General features: G+C 51.4%; 1 protein-coding gene across 1 annotated transcript; it reads left to right on the top strand.

Annotated features, from left to right (window-relative positions):
- The first annotated feature begins 3,117 nt into the window (after positions 1-3,117).
- LOC149333999 (uncharacterized) lies at positions 3,118-4,002 on the top strand. Its single transcript, XM_089556166.1, has one exon. The coding sequence runs from the start codon at positions 3,118-3,120 to the stop codon at positions 4,000-4,002; it is 885 nt and encodes a 294-aa protein (XP_089412292.1).
- Positions 4,003-14,787: the final 10,785 nt, after the last annotated feature.

The following is a 14,787-nucleotide window of genomic DNA, read 5'->3' as shown; positions in this document are numbered from 1 at the left end:
CGCCTAAAAGTTGTATAATGTTTTAAGATATTTGAATTTTGTGGACCAAGATTGGTCTCCTGGAGACATAGGGCTAGAGGCATCACTGACCCTAGAATATGAGTTATATCATTGTAGTTCCTCAACATTCCTCTACAGTTCCATTGTATTATGAAAGCCATCTTAGTTTTGTGTTTGTACTGATTGAAAAAACTAGATCAAGTTGTTTATGGCCCCGTGACTCGGGGCCTGTCTCTTTTTGACCGATCCAGGGAGCTCCGCCGACCATCCGACGTGGACGGCGAGGGGCTGCCCGAGGTCGTGTCCATCGCCTCTGCGGAGGCACTGGACGACCGTGCAGGAGGCACATTGATTTTCGAATTTGACCTCGACCTGTGGGAAGAGGTCTTTGGGCCCGCCGACCCGGGGGTCTGCGTCCCCTCCTTTGGGGTAGGCGGAGTAGCGTTAGCTACTCCACCAGACGGCGCTGATGGCCCCGCCACAGGCTCACTACGTGTGGCCTGGACAGGTGCCGAAGCCTGGTGTGGTGCGCCGCGCCCACGCACCACATCGGCGAAGTTTGTTTTTGCAGTGAAGGTGAATTTGTTTGTTTGAGAGTATTGCCTTCTTGCTTCTTTGAAAGAAATGTTTTGCGTAGTCTTGAGAGTAATGATTTCTTTCTCTTTTTTCCAGGACGGACAAGCCCTGGAGTAGGCAGCATGGTCGCCATCACAGTTTGCACACCGTAGGTTAGCAACACATTCTTCGGATTGGTGGTCCTTCGAAGAGCATTTTGCGCAAGTTTTGCGGCCGCGACAACTCTGGGAGCCGTGGCCAAATCTCTGGCAGTTGAAACATCTGCGTGGGTTGGGAATATACGGTCTTACATTTATTTTCAGGTAGCCTACTTCAATGGATTCGGGTAATGTGCTCATGTTGAATGTCAAGATCAGGTGTTTGGTGTCCACTTCTTTGCCATCCTTCCGGATCTTGATCCGGTGGACATCTATAACTTCTTGGTCAGTAAGTCCTTCGAGCATTTCCTTTTCAGAAAGGTGGACAAAATCTATTTCAGAGATGACGCCTCGTACAGCATTCAGAGACCGATGTGGGGTCACAGAGACAGGGATGTCCCCAATGGATACAATTGTTGCAACTTTTGAGTGTTGTATGCTGTCGCGCAGTTCAAGAAGTAAGTCGCCACTGGCCATTTTTGACACCTTGTAGCCAAGGCCTAAGGCATCCGTCAAGCGTTTTGAGACTTGGAATGGGGATATTATCCTTGCTTGTGTTTCTTCTGCTTTACTGTGAATGACATGAAATTTTGGAAAGGATACTTTTCTTTTCTGGAAAAAGTCATCTGCTTCGGTCCGCCCTCTCTTGAGAGAGCGATCAAGTTTTGAAAGGGGGGGAGCCATAAAAAAATGTAGTTTTTCGGTCATGGTGCCAGCCACCCACCATGGAGTCCAACAAGGGGACGCGACAGGTACTTGAAAGAAAGTCCTGCCCACGCCAGCTGTACACCTTAACCATAACCTAATATGACTCAACTCAGGGTAGTTGGTCACACACGGTTAACCCTCGCCGCCAGGAAAAAGGAAAAAACAAAGAAGAGAGGAGGATACAGGAAAGTTGTAAGAAAGGAAATAGGAAAGTGAAAGGTAGAGGGGAGGACAGGAAAAGGCGACTGCCGATTTCCCCCGGTCGGGTCAGGCCGGAGGTGCCGTCTACAGGAAGCTGGGGCCAAAGTGGTGTGTTGCCTCCGCCGAGGGGCCTTAAGGGTCCAAACGCTCGGCATCGGCTCAACCACCAGGATCCCCTTTTCCCCGGACACGGCGATGCCACGCACGGCTAAGCGCGGATGCTCGGGTCCGTGGTGACGCATTGTTCACCATCATCCCCCTGAGGGGATGTCCCTGCGGATGCTCGGGTTAACCCCGTGGTGTCGCCACTCACCAACGTCTGCATGCTGCAGACGCCTCCCTGCGGGGAGAAAAAAATATGTGTAGAATTGTGTTTCACAAACTGAGGAATCGCAGGAGAGCAACCGGTGCGTTTGTCCATGGCGCAATCGAAGTGTGCATGCGAGAACATTCGGTGGTTATGCGCCCCTCATAAAAATGAAATGAGTGAGAAACTTCCACTAGAAACTTCCACTAATCCTTTATGCTATCGTTAACGAGGGGCGATTCGTTTTCTTTGGCCTCGAGAAAGAAAACGCAGGAGCAGTGGCAACGTCGGTATACGGCGGCTTCATTTGTATACCAGCGCCCGCCCCATAAGCAGATGTAATTGCGCCCTTGTGAGCAATAAACGGGCGAGCAACTTGCAGTTACCCTTTGAAAAATTAGAAAGCAGACAAAGAGCAGTTTTTGCGAGCAGAAGAAACGGAAACAGCCCGCGCGACGATAGCGAAACCATCCGCAGCGCTCAAGCGGCTGACGACACGCGGGCGTTAACAGAACGTGGGGATTAAAATCCAAAATATAGTGGAAAACAAAAGAGGAAGCAATTTCTTCTATCCGCATGGAGCAGCAGCATCTGCACGGCAAAAGATCTTTAAAATATTAGCCCGTTTTTCAAACCAAAAGACGGAACAGTAAATGTTCAACATCGACCACTTGGGGCTGTAAAATAAAGTCATGCAATTACGTCTTCGACCCCCGGACGTTAAAATGGCTATTATGAGTGTAAAGATACGCAGTGTGATGTTGATGAAAAAGACTGTTCTAGTCAAAAGCACTCACGCCCGCCGAGAGTAAGAGTGGCGCCGGTACACACGCTAGCGCCGCTGATCCGGTGTGATTCAATATGGCGGCGCCCGCGATGTTGTCTCCACCCTGAACGGCGGCGCTGGCATCAAGGCACCCTATAGCGAATGCGTTCATAGTGCCACCTACTGTACCTAAGCGCAAGCTGTACACGTTTACTTGAATCTCTGCAAAGCAGATGGCGACACGTTCCCACAACTCGTGGCAGTTGATTGAAGTGCTTGAGTGAGTAGACCGCGATTTTTATTGGGTCCAGTTTTCAAACTCGCGTAAGTGGAGGAAGAGTTTCTCGGGGCAGCGCCGACGTTTCTGAGGCGTGCTAGTAGACATCTTTGAGAGCAGTGCTGACGACCTGTATACCGTAAAAATGCCTAGCTCAGATGAAGATTCCGTTCCTGTCGTGTCATACCGGCAGAAGTATCGCAACCTGAAGCGCAAGCTGAAGTTCCTCCTCTACGATAATGAACGCCTCTGGGAAGAACATCAAAAAGCAGAACGAGAGCTTCTCATAGTGGAACGCGACAAAAGCTTTCTCCTGGACCAGATCCTTCAGTACGAATCGATCGACTCGTCTTCGAGTGACTCAGACGCTGCTATATCGAGTGACAGTGACAGTGACTCGGAGCTTCATGTTGAACCGCCGCCACAACCGCTCACTCCCCTGGAAAGTAGCAACGGGCATCATCTGCACGTGGCCAGCGTACCGGCTGCAACTGTGCCCAGTACAGCTCTGTCTTGCTCCATACCCATAAAGACTGAGATTGCGCCGCTGCCGGCCACCACCGTTTCCACTGCTCTGGGTGTTCTGCCTACTTTGACAGCCAAGTCAACAGCTCCAATGCCCTCCAGTGCACCGCTCAACCCTACGGTAGAAAAGAAAGAAAAAAGAGCCCGGACCTCCAAATCTTCGCCAGCGACTGTATCTGCGCTGTCGCAAACAGCTTCAAAGCCCCCGTTGGTCGCAGCCGTCAAGAGGAGGAAAGTAGAAGTGGTCGACGCGTTGTCTGCAAGCCGCCTAGACGGCCACATGACGGAGGAGGAAGTGGAGAGGCACTTCGAAGCAAGGCAGGCACTGCGCAACCTACTCCCAGAGAAGCCTCTGCTTACAGTGCCTGTACAGCTATTCAGCGATGAACCACCGGCAGACCTACTGGACAGTGGGCCACCCGAGCTTCTGGTCGCCTCTTCTGTCGTGGCCTCTGCTGACGCCGAGGGGGAGGAAGACGAACTCGTCACAGGAGCGCTGGATTGATCCTTTCCATCATACGACCATGCGTCGTATGCCGATAGTGGAAGACCACAAGCACGCAGCGCCCTGCTATACTTTCTGACCGAATAAAACTTTATTTCTTCGTATATGTGTTTTGAATTCGCCGGTGGTTTTCGTCTGTTGTCTAAAAGTTCTCTTCGGTCTAGAAGTTTTGTACTGTATGGTATGGCAGTTTTCAGGTAGTCTTGGGTAAACTGCTGTTCACACCAGGTGCAACACGGGTTCGTATACTCATGTACAGAGTCGATAACATTTGTCTAGAGCGCTCGAGCGTTGCCGTCTGGTGAAAATAATTCGAAATTATGAACAAAGCATTGACTTTCACTGATAATATTCGAGCTGGGCAGAAGCCTAATAGACATGTGCACCACAGGCACCAGCGCCTTACCCCCGGCAAAGCAGCTGCGATAAGATTTCTGTATATAACTTCATTTGCTCCCCAGCACACCGCTCTAGCGCTCGAGGCAAGTGTGATCGACTTTGTACGCGTGAGTACATATTTACATGGGCCCGTGAAATGCCCATTAACACAAGCTCGTGTTCATGGACTAGACGACTTTCCGAACTTCTATACCTGTCGTAGACCCCCTCCAGTCGGGTTACGTCACCTAGGCTAAATACCTCACCTCTACACGCATACAACACGAAAAACAGATACAGCTCACAGAAACACAAATGGACTTGGACAACCACCTCCTGCACCTTTGGGAGGCCCGCCGCATCCTCACCAAACTATGGAAGTAAGAGAAACATAACAGACTCCTCAAGAAACGCATCCTCGAAAACACAATGCAGGCTACGGAATATGCTGCCCAACTAGCCGGTACTAATTTTGTGGATCGATGCAACACGGCTGTGCCAGATGCCTGGCCACAACACGCGGACCCTGTAAGGCGCTCATCAATCCAACACAAACACGCACGGAAACCTAACACATAGGGCCTTGCACTACTTTACAGGAACGACAACACAGCTAGCGCACACGCTCAGGGACCGATACCTGTGCACCACCAAGGACTCCCGGCCGGCGCGTACTCGTGTAAAGGCAAAGAGAACATGGAGCTGGACACCCTGTTCCAGATCGCCGACCTCCGGGCGGCCTTAAGTGAGATGTAGCGTGGCACTACACCCGACCCGAATAGGTTTACGATCAACCTTCTGGCCAACCTTCCCGACGTAGCCTGCGCCGCGCTGAAATACATCAATAGCATTTGGGATGTCGAGACTCCTGTCCATTTCTACTGGAAGTCGGCTCTCATGGCCTTTATCCCAAAGGCCGGCAAACCTATTTATGTGGAGAACCTCCGCCCCACCTCCCTCACATCTTATGTCGGCAAGCTGATGGAGACGATGGTGCGTGAGAGCGTGACAGACTCAACTTTCTCGAAACACACCACATTTTAGGGCGCACCATATTCAGTTTCCGCTCTCACAAATCAGCACATGATATACGTCTGCAGCTCTACCGCGACATCATAGATCCTGTCCAATGGTCCTCGGCTTGAATCTCAAAGGCGCGTTCAAAAACGTCAGACGCGAAGTAGTCCTGGACCACCTTAGTCACACCATCTGCGGCCACAAAACTTTCCATTCCATAAGACATTTTTTCTACATACTACCAAGCCTGGATACGCATACAAGAAGCGGGACACGGGCCATTCATGAACGGCTCGAGGGGAACACCTCAAGGCGTGGTCCCATCTCCCCTTCCCTTCAATTTGGCAGTGCTTCACCTTCCCTCGAAATTGTCTTTTCTGCCTGGAATACATCATGCTCTTTGCGCAGATGACATTGCAATCTGGGCCACAAAAGGTAACCTGGGCCACATAGAGTTCTGCCTGCAAGTAAAGGCAACCCTAGTCGACGACTACGCGACCTACTGCGGACTGCAGTGCGCCCCATCAGTCTCCCCTCGGGACCGATCCGGGAGTCCAAGAAGATCCGCGTCCTTGACCTCTTCATACACCATCAACGCAGAGCCGACACCACCCTGGCCAAACTTAGCACGGTTAGAGACTAGGTGGGCGACATGGTCCGCTGTGTCTCCAACAACCTGGCCGAACTATGAAGTAAGGATGCACAGCGGTTTCCAACATTTTCGTAACGAGTAAACTCCTTACTCAACCTCCTACTTTCACCTGCACAAACAAGATATTGGCCAACTAGTGTTTATCCGCCGGAAATTCATGACCCGGTCTCTAGACCGCCAGGCAGCCAAGTCTAAGCACAGATGTCTGGCCCTGGGCGTGGTAAGCACCTTCCGGGAGCTCCGAGAAGCCCACTTTGTCCACCAAAAAGCGGAAGTTTAACTCTAGCTACAATGGAGAAGAAAAACGAGTGTTTCCAGAAATACGAAGTTGGACGTTTCGAGCAAGCGTTCTTTTGAAGGATATTAAGTCAAGATTAGGTTAAGCTCTTATACTAAGCTGAGTGTTCATAGGCAGATGGATGGCAGCAAGACGGGAAAGAAATGAAGCGGGACAGGCTGAAGACGCAAAAGAAAAATTCAGGGGGGCACATTGCTGACCTAAATTGCGGTGAGGCGAAAGCCTTTAGCTCGGTGTCGCTGCTTGTGTCACTGATGTGTGGTTAAGATGTTAATTAAGTACACAATTCTTTTCGAACCTTAAATGCTGGAGACACTGCAGGGCGTTTGAGGGGCATCCATCGGTTTCGACGCCTTTCTGCAAACACTCTCCAGCGTCCTTGACAAGGAGAACTACATACACGTTGGCAGGAAGTAGCGTAGCCATTAGCACGCTCGGCTGCGGAACGGAAGGATGGTGGTTCAAATGCCACCGTGTACAAATATTTTTTTGGCTGGTCAGACTAGAAAAAGCGTGATAGCTTTGCTGACAACCTTCTGTCGACAACGATGAGGCATTAAAGGCTTTCGTCTTGATAGACGCGTCTTGCACAAACCACATCTGGTCGCTGCCTTTTGAAGCGGATACACATCAAACACGACTACCATATTGAGGAAAGGGAGAGAGTGTCATAACCCTGTAGACGCGCAGTCCGGGTCCCACCCATTCCTCGCAACATGTCCAGAGGAGACCATAGTGGTGGTCGCCAGGCGCGTGCAGAAGCGTTAGCGCGATGCTGCTGTCATCAACAGCACGTGTATTACGTGGACGTTGCTGGCCCACACCACGAGGGGCGGTACATTTGCGCAGGCGTACACAACACAAACACAGTGAACGGTCTCACTTTCAATGCCTACAGCGCAACACACGCGGAGGAGGTTGCCATTGCTCTGGCTCTCACTGATCCCAATTCGAAACACATCATCACCTGCTCGCGAGGGGCCTGTCGGAGCTATCAGCTGCGGTAGACTCCCCCGCTTGCACGGCGCATACTGCAGTCTAGGTGCCAATACGTAGCTACAACTGCGCGTAACCTGACTTGGGGCCCCGGTCGACAGGGGCTCCAGGCAAACAAATAGGCCAATCAGGACGCCCACGCATCTCTCCTCGAGCTATCTCCCTGTCCCTGGAAGTCTATTCCCAATCAGACAACCTGACCCTTACTTTGAAACACGCCACCGATCACTACAAGGAGGAGCACCGGCGCTACCTGGCCCCTTGTAATAGACTGGATCGCTCAGAAGCGCTCCTCCTCATCAAAATTATCACCAAAATTATGCTGTTCCCGGAGGTGCTTAAGAATTTCAAGCTATCCTTTGATGGCGCGTGCCAGTTCTGTGAGGAGGTAGCTGACACCTTCCGCATAGTTTGGGCGTACCAAACAAAACTCCCTCCCTCCCCAATCCCTCCAGAAAGGACTGGGAGGCGACCCTGTTAGGCTGCCAAGACCTCAAGACCCAAAAGGTCTTGGTTCAACGGACGCGCGCGGCGTTGCTTACCAATGGGGCCCCCAATGCGTCTCCACATTGTATTGTGAGGGGAAGGGGCCAATCGGGCGCTATCCGAATCACCTTTCTGTAACCATTTAATAGTTGATAAATGCTCTTCACTGCCACCACAAGTATATTTCGCGAAGTCAAAGGCCCCAACCCATTTACTAGGTTCACTTTTTATTCAGATTCAACCTGCGGGCCTTTGTGACGTTTTCTGCGCGTGCTCGCCTCGTAATATGAAAGCCCTAGTTTCGATTCTCATAACTGCAGGATAATTTGTTTTTTACAGATTCTTTCGTTACGACACCAACACCGGATTTTCCGCGAAAAGAGCACCTTACCGCTATCGCATCAAAACGCTGGCTGGCTCATCTAACTGCTGCCGTGTCGGCCGCAGTCACTTTTTGTGTTGAAACCTGTGACCTCCCTGCGTGTTTCACTTTGAGGATATCCTCTCTATGTCGCCATGGCGCCGTCGACGTCCTGGTGTCCACCGAACGTCGAGTCTTTGATGCTACCGCCTCTACAGGGACTAGTAGTTAGACCGTGGGTCGATAGTAGGTCTTCGCGAACTTATATATTCGGGCGCATATGGGCGCTGTTACGATTGGGCATCCCACCCGTGCCACCACTGTTGCAACTGAACCTCCGAGCCTGGTCCCCACTGTTGAGACTGGAGCATCTCTGCCTGGTGCCACTGTTGCGCAGAGCTGAGCGAAGAAACGGTCGAGGCGACGGTGAGTCAACGAACGTTTATATTGAGCAAGTACAAGGGCTTTACATAATCGGCACAAGGGCCGATTATGTAAAGGAGCAGGACAATGCCCCGTGAAAGCGTCTCTCTGGCGTGATGTCTCGTCTGCTACCCGATTGCTGCTCCGGCTGAGCGCGACTCCGTTGTTATAGCCCCTGGTGACGGTTGCAGCAGCCAGCCGTGCGAGCCCTCCAATCAGTTCACACCACTGGCCGCTGTTTGAATTGGAGGAATAGACGAGAGGAGTTGGCCGCTGAAAGTTTGCTGCCTTGAAAGGGCGGCCGGAGAAGCGTCGGTTGAGTCTCTAGCCGACGCTAGAGAGTAGAGAAGGAAGGGACTGCGCCGGGCGAGCCAAGATGAATCATGCTGCAAGCCGCGACATGTCCGAGCCCGGGATCGCTTTGCGCAATTTCGGGCGCACGGCGCTGGTTTCCACGGAGGCCAACGGAATGCGTGCTCAGGAATAACAGCACCTTTGCCGCCAGACAATGCACCACGAAGACGAGCTGCTTCTGCTGGGCTCGGATTTGGGGCGCGCTCGTAGACCAGGCTCTTCCAAGGTTTGTTCTTGTGGTCAGACACAGGTGGCTCCATACTCCTTTCCGTGAACAGTTCCCACTCATGAAGCCAGAATCACTGCTCCGCCGCTTGTCCCGCAGGTGTCCGGACCAGCTCCTTCTGAAGAGCTTGCTTCTCAGCACCGGTCGTTGATCGTTCTGCATCTTGCCAAGAACCGACCGACAACAGGCAACACCCAACACGAGCAAGTGCCCTCCGTCACCCGTCAAGGCACCAGGCTTCAAGGTCACAAAGCTCTGCTGACTATATTTCTGATCCCGTTTTTTGTTCCCTCTTCAACAAGTGACACATGTGAGATACAAGAGCTCTTAAAATCAGAACTCGAACAAAGTGTCAAATGCATGTAACTCAAGGAATGAAATGAATGAAAAAAAAAATTTGGTTTCTTGAGATCACTCTGGTGGGAAAGCATTCAACTGAGGCCGCAAATGATCCCGATCTGCGAGCGAACTTGAGAACTGTTCTCGAAGTGAGAACTTGTAAGTCACGAGGAGGTACAACCCTACAAGACAGCCTTGCTTAGAACGCATAGCTTAGTGGGTCTACGTCAGCGCTTAACTCGCTTTTAACGGACGTTAAACGACGCCCGATACTGCGGAAGGTAATGTCTCTGCCTTTTTCACTGTAGCTGCGCTTGTCTCCCTCGCTGTGTTTGGCCCTCCAGTTTCTATGGGTGAAGCAAGGCGAGAACGAGTTGCTTTCTCTTACTGGCAACTTGTCCCTTTCCTTACGCGTTCCGCGCCAGTTGCGAATTTCCATTGAGAGTGCGTAACGCTTCCGGTAGAACCTTTCGTTCTTTCTCTTTGTATGTGCTGCACGTGACACCTCCCAGAAGTGTTTAATTCATGCGCACCCTTTCTTTTCGCTTGGCGCGAGGTTCGCATCTATCCGACCTTTTGGCTTTACACCAACTAAATAGCGTTATCTCGACTCGCCACTTTCCATCACGATACCTATGCCTGGCCCAGCGCTTAGACAGTTTCTTCTTGCCAGTTATCTTGTTGCCGCTGTCACTACGGCCCCGTGCAATACTGCGCTTCATGAGCCATACACGCGTTTTCTCAGCGCACGCGTGCTACTTTCTGTGGGACCGCAGTTTCTCCCATGATTGCTGTGGAAAGTGAGAGCCTGCCTGAGAGTTTGTGCTTTTACGTGTCATGCTCTCCGTGTACTGGCGATATGATTCAATCTTGTCCCGCTCCCTAATTTTTCGCGTCCCGGGCAGTACTCACTTGTATATCGGCTTCTTCCCTTGATACTCGTTCCCGCGCAAATGTTTGTACATTTGGTCTTTACAGTTTATCTTACTGCCCATAACAGTGTGCCTGGGCACTCATGTGCTACGCTTCTTGGTTTGATGGAGATGCATCGTGCATGTCTTTAGCTCTCACTCTAACGCTAATTTCGGGGCTCAAAATCAAAATGATGTTGCTGCTGTCCATTTGCTGGCAACGCTGACGCCTCCGATGGCGGCAGCTCTCTTTCATGCGCTTGCTCCTCCTCTAGTTTCGAAGGTACCACTCTTTCTTATGTCTGCCTTTCACCTTTTGGTGACAGCTCTGGTGACTGGTGGTTCCTTTCCTTCCGGTCGCTGATTTCTGTCTTGTCCTTTCCTTTCACTCTCTCCTGGGGAGCGCTTGCTGCTTCTGTCACCTAGGCCGCCTAGGTTCGTGTTCGGTGACCATATTATGATTGTCAGCCGATTCACGCGTGCTACCTGCCTCAGGTCTCTCTTTGATGCTTTTCAGAACATCCTCCAAACGGCGCTCTTTGTCCTCAAAGCCTCTGTGTGCACAATCGTCCTCATCGTTCTCGAATAGAATGACGTCTGCAGCCCCCATGTCCTCTGGAAGTTTCTGTCTGTAGTCCACTGTTGTCCAGCACCTTAGTTTCTTAAGGCGCAGACAAACCATTGTTCTCTCCTGCCATGAGTGCTGGCAGCCAGCTCTCGTCATGCTCCTGAAGCGTTTCAGCCGATTTCGTATGACTATCGGTCTTGCACTTAGTTGTGGTGTTCCCGCTTCAGCAGCTGATTTTTTGGACAGACTGAGCTCGCAGTGGTGGGAAAGCACGTGTCTCGTTTTGCATCGCTCACCATAAACACTAACGCACAACTCAGCGCCCGCAAAATCTATATGCGCCCGCTGCCGTTGATCGAAAGTCTCAGGCTTCTGCATTTCTGTTGAACGCGATGCACAGCACGGTGCGTCATTCTCTTTGACTTCGCTTGCGTCAGCACTAGCGTTTCCATTAATGTCCAGCCGAACATCCTCTCTGCCATGCTCTGAAACTCGTGCCGCTTTTGGCACTCCAGGAGCACCACTTTCCATCAACTCTCCTGAAATCTCAATGGGCGAAACCTGTGTAATTGCACCGTCCACTGCTGACGATATCATACCCGAAGGTAGAGAGATTTCCTCAGTTGCCGAATGCCGGTCATCTTGGGCTGTAACAGCTGGAGTCACATCTGCCAAGTTCGAACTACCTTCCTCAGTGCCGCACCGGCAATGAGGCTCAACACCTACGCACTCGATCTTTTTCACGATCGTGCGAACCTTCCGCACTTTCGAGCCATTCTAAAAATGTCGACTTTAAAGAGGTATGGAAAATCGAAGTACGGCTTCTTACTTTCATCGTACTCGTGCTTTTTCTGGAGCTCCTGAGGTGACAGCCGATAATTTTGCAATAAAATATTTTTAGCATATCGTTGATGTCTTCGTCATCGTGTACCAAGTCTTTACCACGTCAGACGCTTCGCGCGAAAGAAGGACGACCAAAACTTGTGCCAAACCATCTCGCTCAATACGCTTTCTCTCACAGACGCACTCGAAATATGCTAAGTACTTCGCTATATCCTCGGCGATCACGAAAAGGCAGCAGCCTGTCCCCTGACAGCCGACCTTTAGCCTCATGGAGAACGGATAACGATTTATCTCTTCAAAACACATCCGAAGCGCTTCAAGCTCAAGGCCCACCAATTTCATTACTCGAGCATGCTGTTTTATCTCAAGCTCCTCCTGTCTTTCTGCCTCTTCGCGCTCGCGGTATTCTGTGATCTCAGCCGAGGACTAATTCGCTTCCTCAGCGGTTCGTCATTGGCTTCCTCAGCATGATCTCAAAAATCGTATTCTTTCGTTTTGCGGGCCCTAAAGCAGTGTCCAACTTTTCACAAATTCCGACGAGTTCCTTCACTTTAATGTGCTCCATCGCGCAAGCAATTCTTTCCAACAACGCCTTGTTTACTCCCTATGCACCAGCTTTAGATTAAAAACAGTCCTACTAGGCTCGAAACAGCAAACCTCTCTCTAGTGCTACGCAAAGCCCTACTCTAAGACTACAATCACATGTGCTAGAGCAGTCTGGCGAATTGAGGGGAAAACATCAGGCACTCACCGCGCCGCGGAAGCTGACGCCGGTCGATCCCGCAGCTGTCATTCACTGTTACGGCTGGGCATCCCACCGCTGTTACCAATGTTACGATTGGGCCCCCGAGCCTGGTCACCATGGTTGAGACTGGAGCATCTCAGCGTGCTGCGGGTTATCGTCGGCCAGATAGGGTCTCGCCGTGCTTTCAGACTGGAACGCGGCACGTTAGCGTAGAGATCTCCGCATCGACCCCGGTCCCCAACTATCTGCACGTCGCCGGTTACTGAGTTACCTTTGACACCAAAGCAATGCAGCGCGTTTGTCGGCATTGTGGCTCCTCGGGGCACTTCCAGGCGCAATGCACGGCTTCATTATGCGGGCACTGCAGTGTTCATGGCCCCCAAAGCAGCCGCTGTGCTCTTCCCTGTCTACGTTGTGGGCCTCCCATAGGTTCGCAGTGCCCTGGTGAAATAAACGGGGCGCATTAAGAGACAGCCGGAATCGGGCCAGGAACTGCGGGAGCTTCGATCGGGTCCCAGTGAACCTCCACAATACCTTAAGTTGCCTTCATCGGAGCGTCACTCGGACAACTCCGACGGCACATTTAGCCTCGATGTGGGCAGTTCTCGAAGCGTTCTCTACGGACTTAGCGCATGCGAAATTGCCGTAGGGCTCTCACGTGAGGTACAGTCCTACGTGTCTACTTCAGTAACTGGCTCGGGAACATCTTATGAGGGCCGACCGGAGGTGCAGCCCCCCAAAAATATCCCGAGCTTCATCTGGAGGGCCGGGGATTACCGTCTAATATAACTGTTCGGACCTTGAAGGTGCCGTGCAAGGCCGCGACTTTGTTTTCCTGGCCTTTAGAGGTAATTCAACACATGACATCATATTTTAAAATTCTATCCTTAAATGTACAGGGCTTTCGCAGCCACCGGAAACAGACTGAAGTGATTGATTATAAGCACAGAGTCTGATGCGCTATTCTATGTTTTCAGGAATCTAATTTAGCGAGACTCTCCAGTGTTTTTGAATTCAGAGGTAGTCGTCACCTGGCCTGCTTCTTTGCATTTCCGACTGCTCACTGGGGTGACGTCAGAATTGTTGTGTTTAAGAGATCCCCGCTGCGCGATCATCACTTAACTTAGTGCGGGTATGGACCTGTACTTGCGTTAGACTGCGTCTATTCGACTCTGAGGTTGCGAAATTTGCGCATTTGCGCGGAGGCAGATGCAAGCCTCAGTAATAATTTTGTTTCCTGGATTAGACTTGCACAACCATGACAACCGTCATGTCATCTCTGTGGGCGACTTTAACTGTGCATTGGACTCCTATACCGATGTGCAAGGCCCGGGCAGGGGCCGGTCGACCTGAACTCTCGTCAGTTGCTGCGTCTTGTCCGCCAATTTTCGCGTGAGGATGCGCACGAGCTCATGGATAGCTCGTGGTTTCGCTGGACATAGCGGGGTGGTTCACTGGCGGAAAGGCTTGGCCACGTGTACGTGCCTCAATCGCTATCTAGATGCGTGGCGGGTATGAATGTGGTGGCTTTGCCCACAACGCTAGTTTATACCTCAGATCACCAGTCTGTTATGGCCAAGCGCTGAAATCCACATTGCGGTATATATCGTCCCTGAGGCTTCAATGTGCAAGACGCGTTCATGCGAGGGCCTGTCACTTGTTCTTTGCGCTTCGCTGTCTGACTGTGATGAAGGCGCTTGGGATACGCTCAAAGAAGTTATGCGCACGCATTCTTAACTAGAGGCCCGTCCGCTTGCCTGAGCAGCTGGCAAACACCACTGCGAAGCTTCGCATTGCACAGAGATCAGATTGCCATATAGCCGGTGATGCATGCGGGGTGTGATGAGCTGCAGAGTCGGTTCCAGCGCCTCATTGGTACCCGGTCTTTTCCGCGGCCGCTTGGAGCGGCGGTCATCGGTCGTCCGCACATGCCGAGGTGTAGCGCTTTACACGGCGCTCTTATGTTGCCGCGAATCTTTGTACTGTTGGTTCATTCTTCAAAGCTGCCGGTACTCGTTTCATCACTTTGTAATGCAAAACGCCACCAGATATATCTCAAATGATCGCATCCAGGCGGAGGCGATTCTGTGTTCCAGAATGTTGCAGTAACTTTGCACGACGTATCTCGAAAGTTTGGTATCAACTTTAAATTGAGCACGGCCGAGAGCGGCGGGCATTCTGTTTGGCG

Source organism: Amblyomma mixtum, chromosome 8 (assembly GCF_055824585.1).
Source record: "Amblyomma mixtum isolate Tamu chromosome 8, ASM5582458v1, whole genome shotgun sequence".
NCBI classification, from domain to species: Eukaryota; Metazoa; Arthropoda; class Arachnida; order Ixodida; family Ixodidae; genus Amblyomma; species Amblyomma mixtum.
This window is presented reverse-complemented; position numbering and strand designations above follow the sequence as displayed.

Coding starts and splice junctions, on each gene's coding strand:
- LOC149333999 (XM_089556166.1), top strand. CDS start 3,118: ATGCCTAGCTCAGATGAAGATTCCGTTCCTGTCGTGTCATACCGGCAG.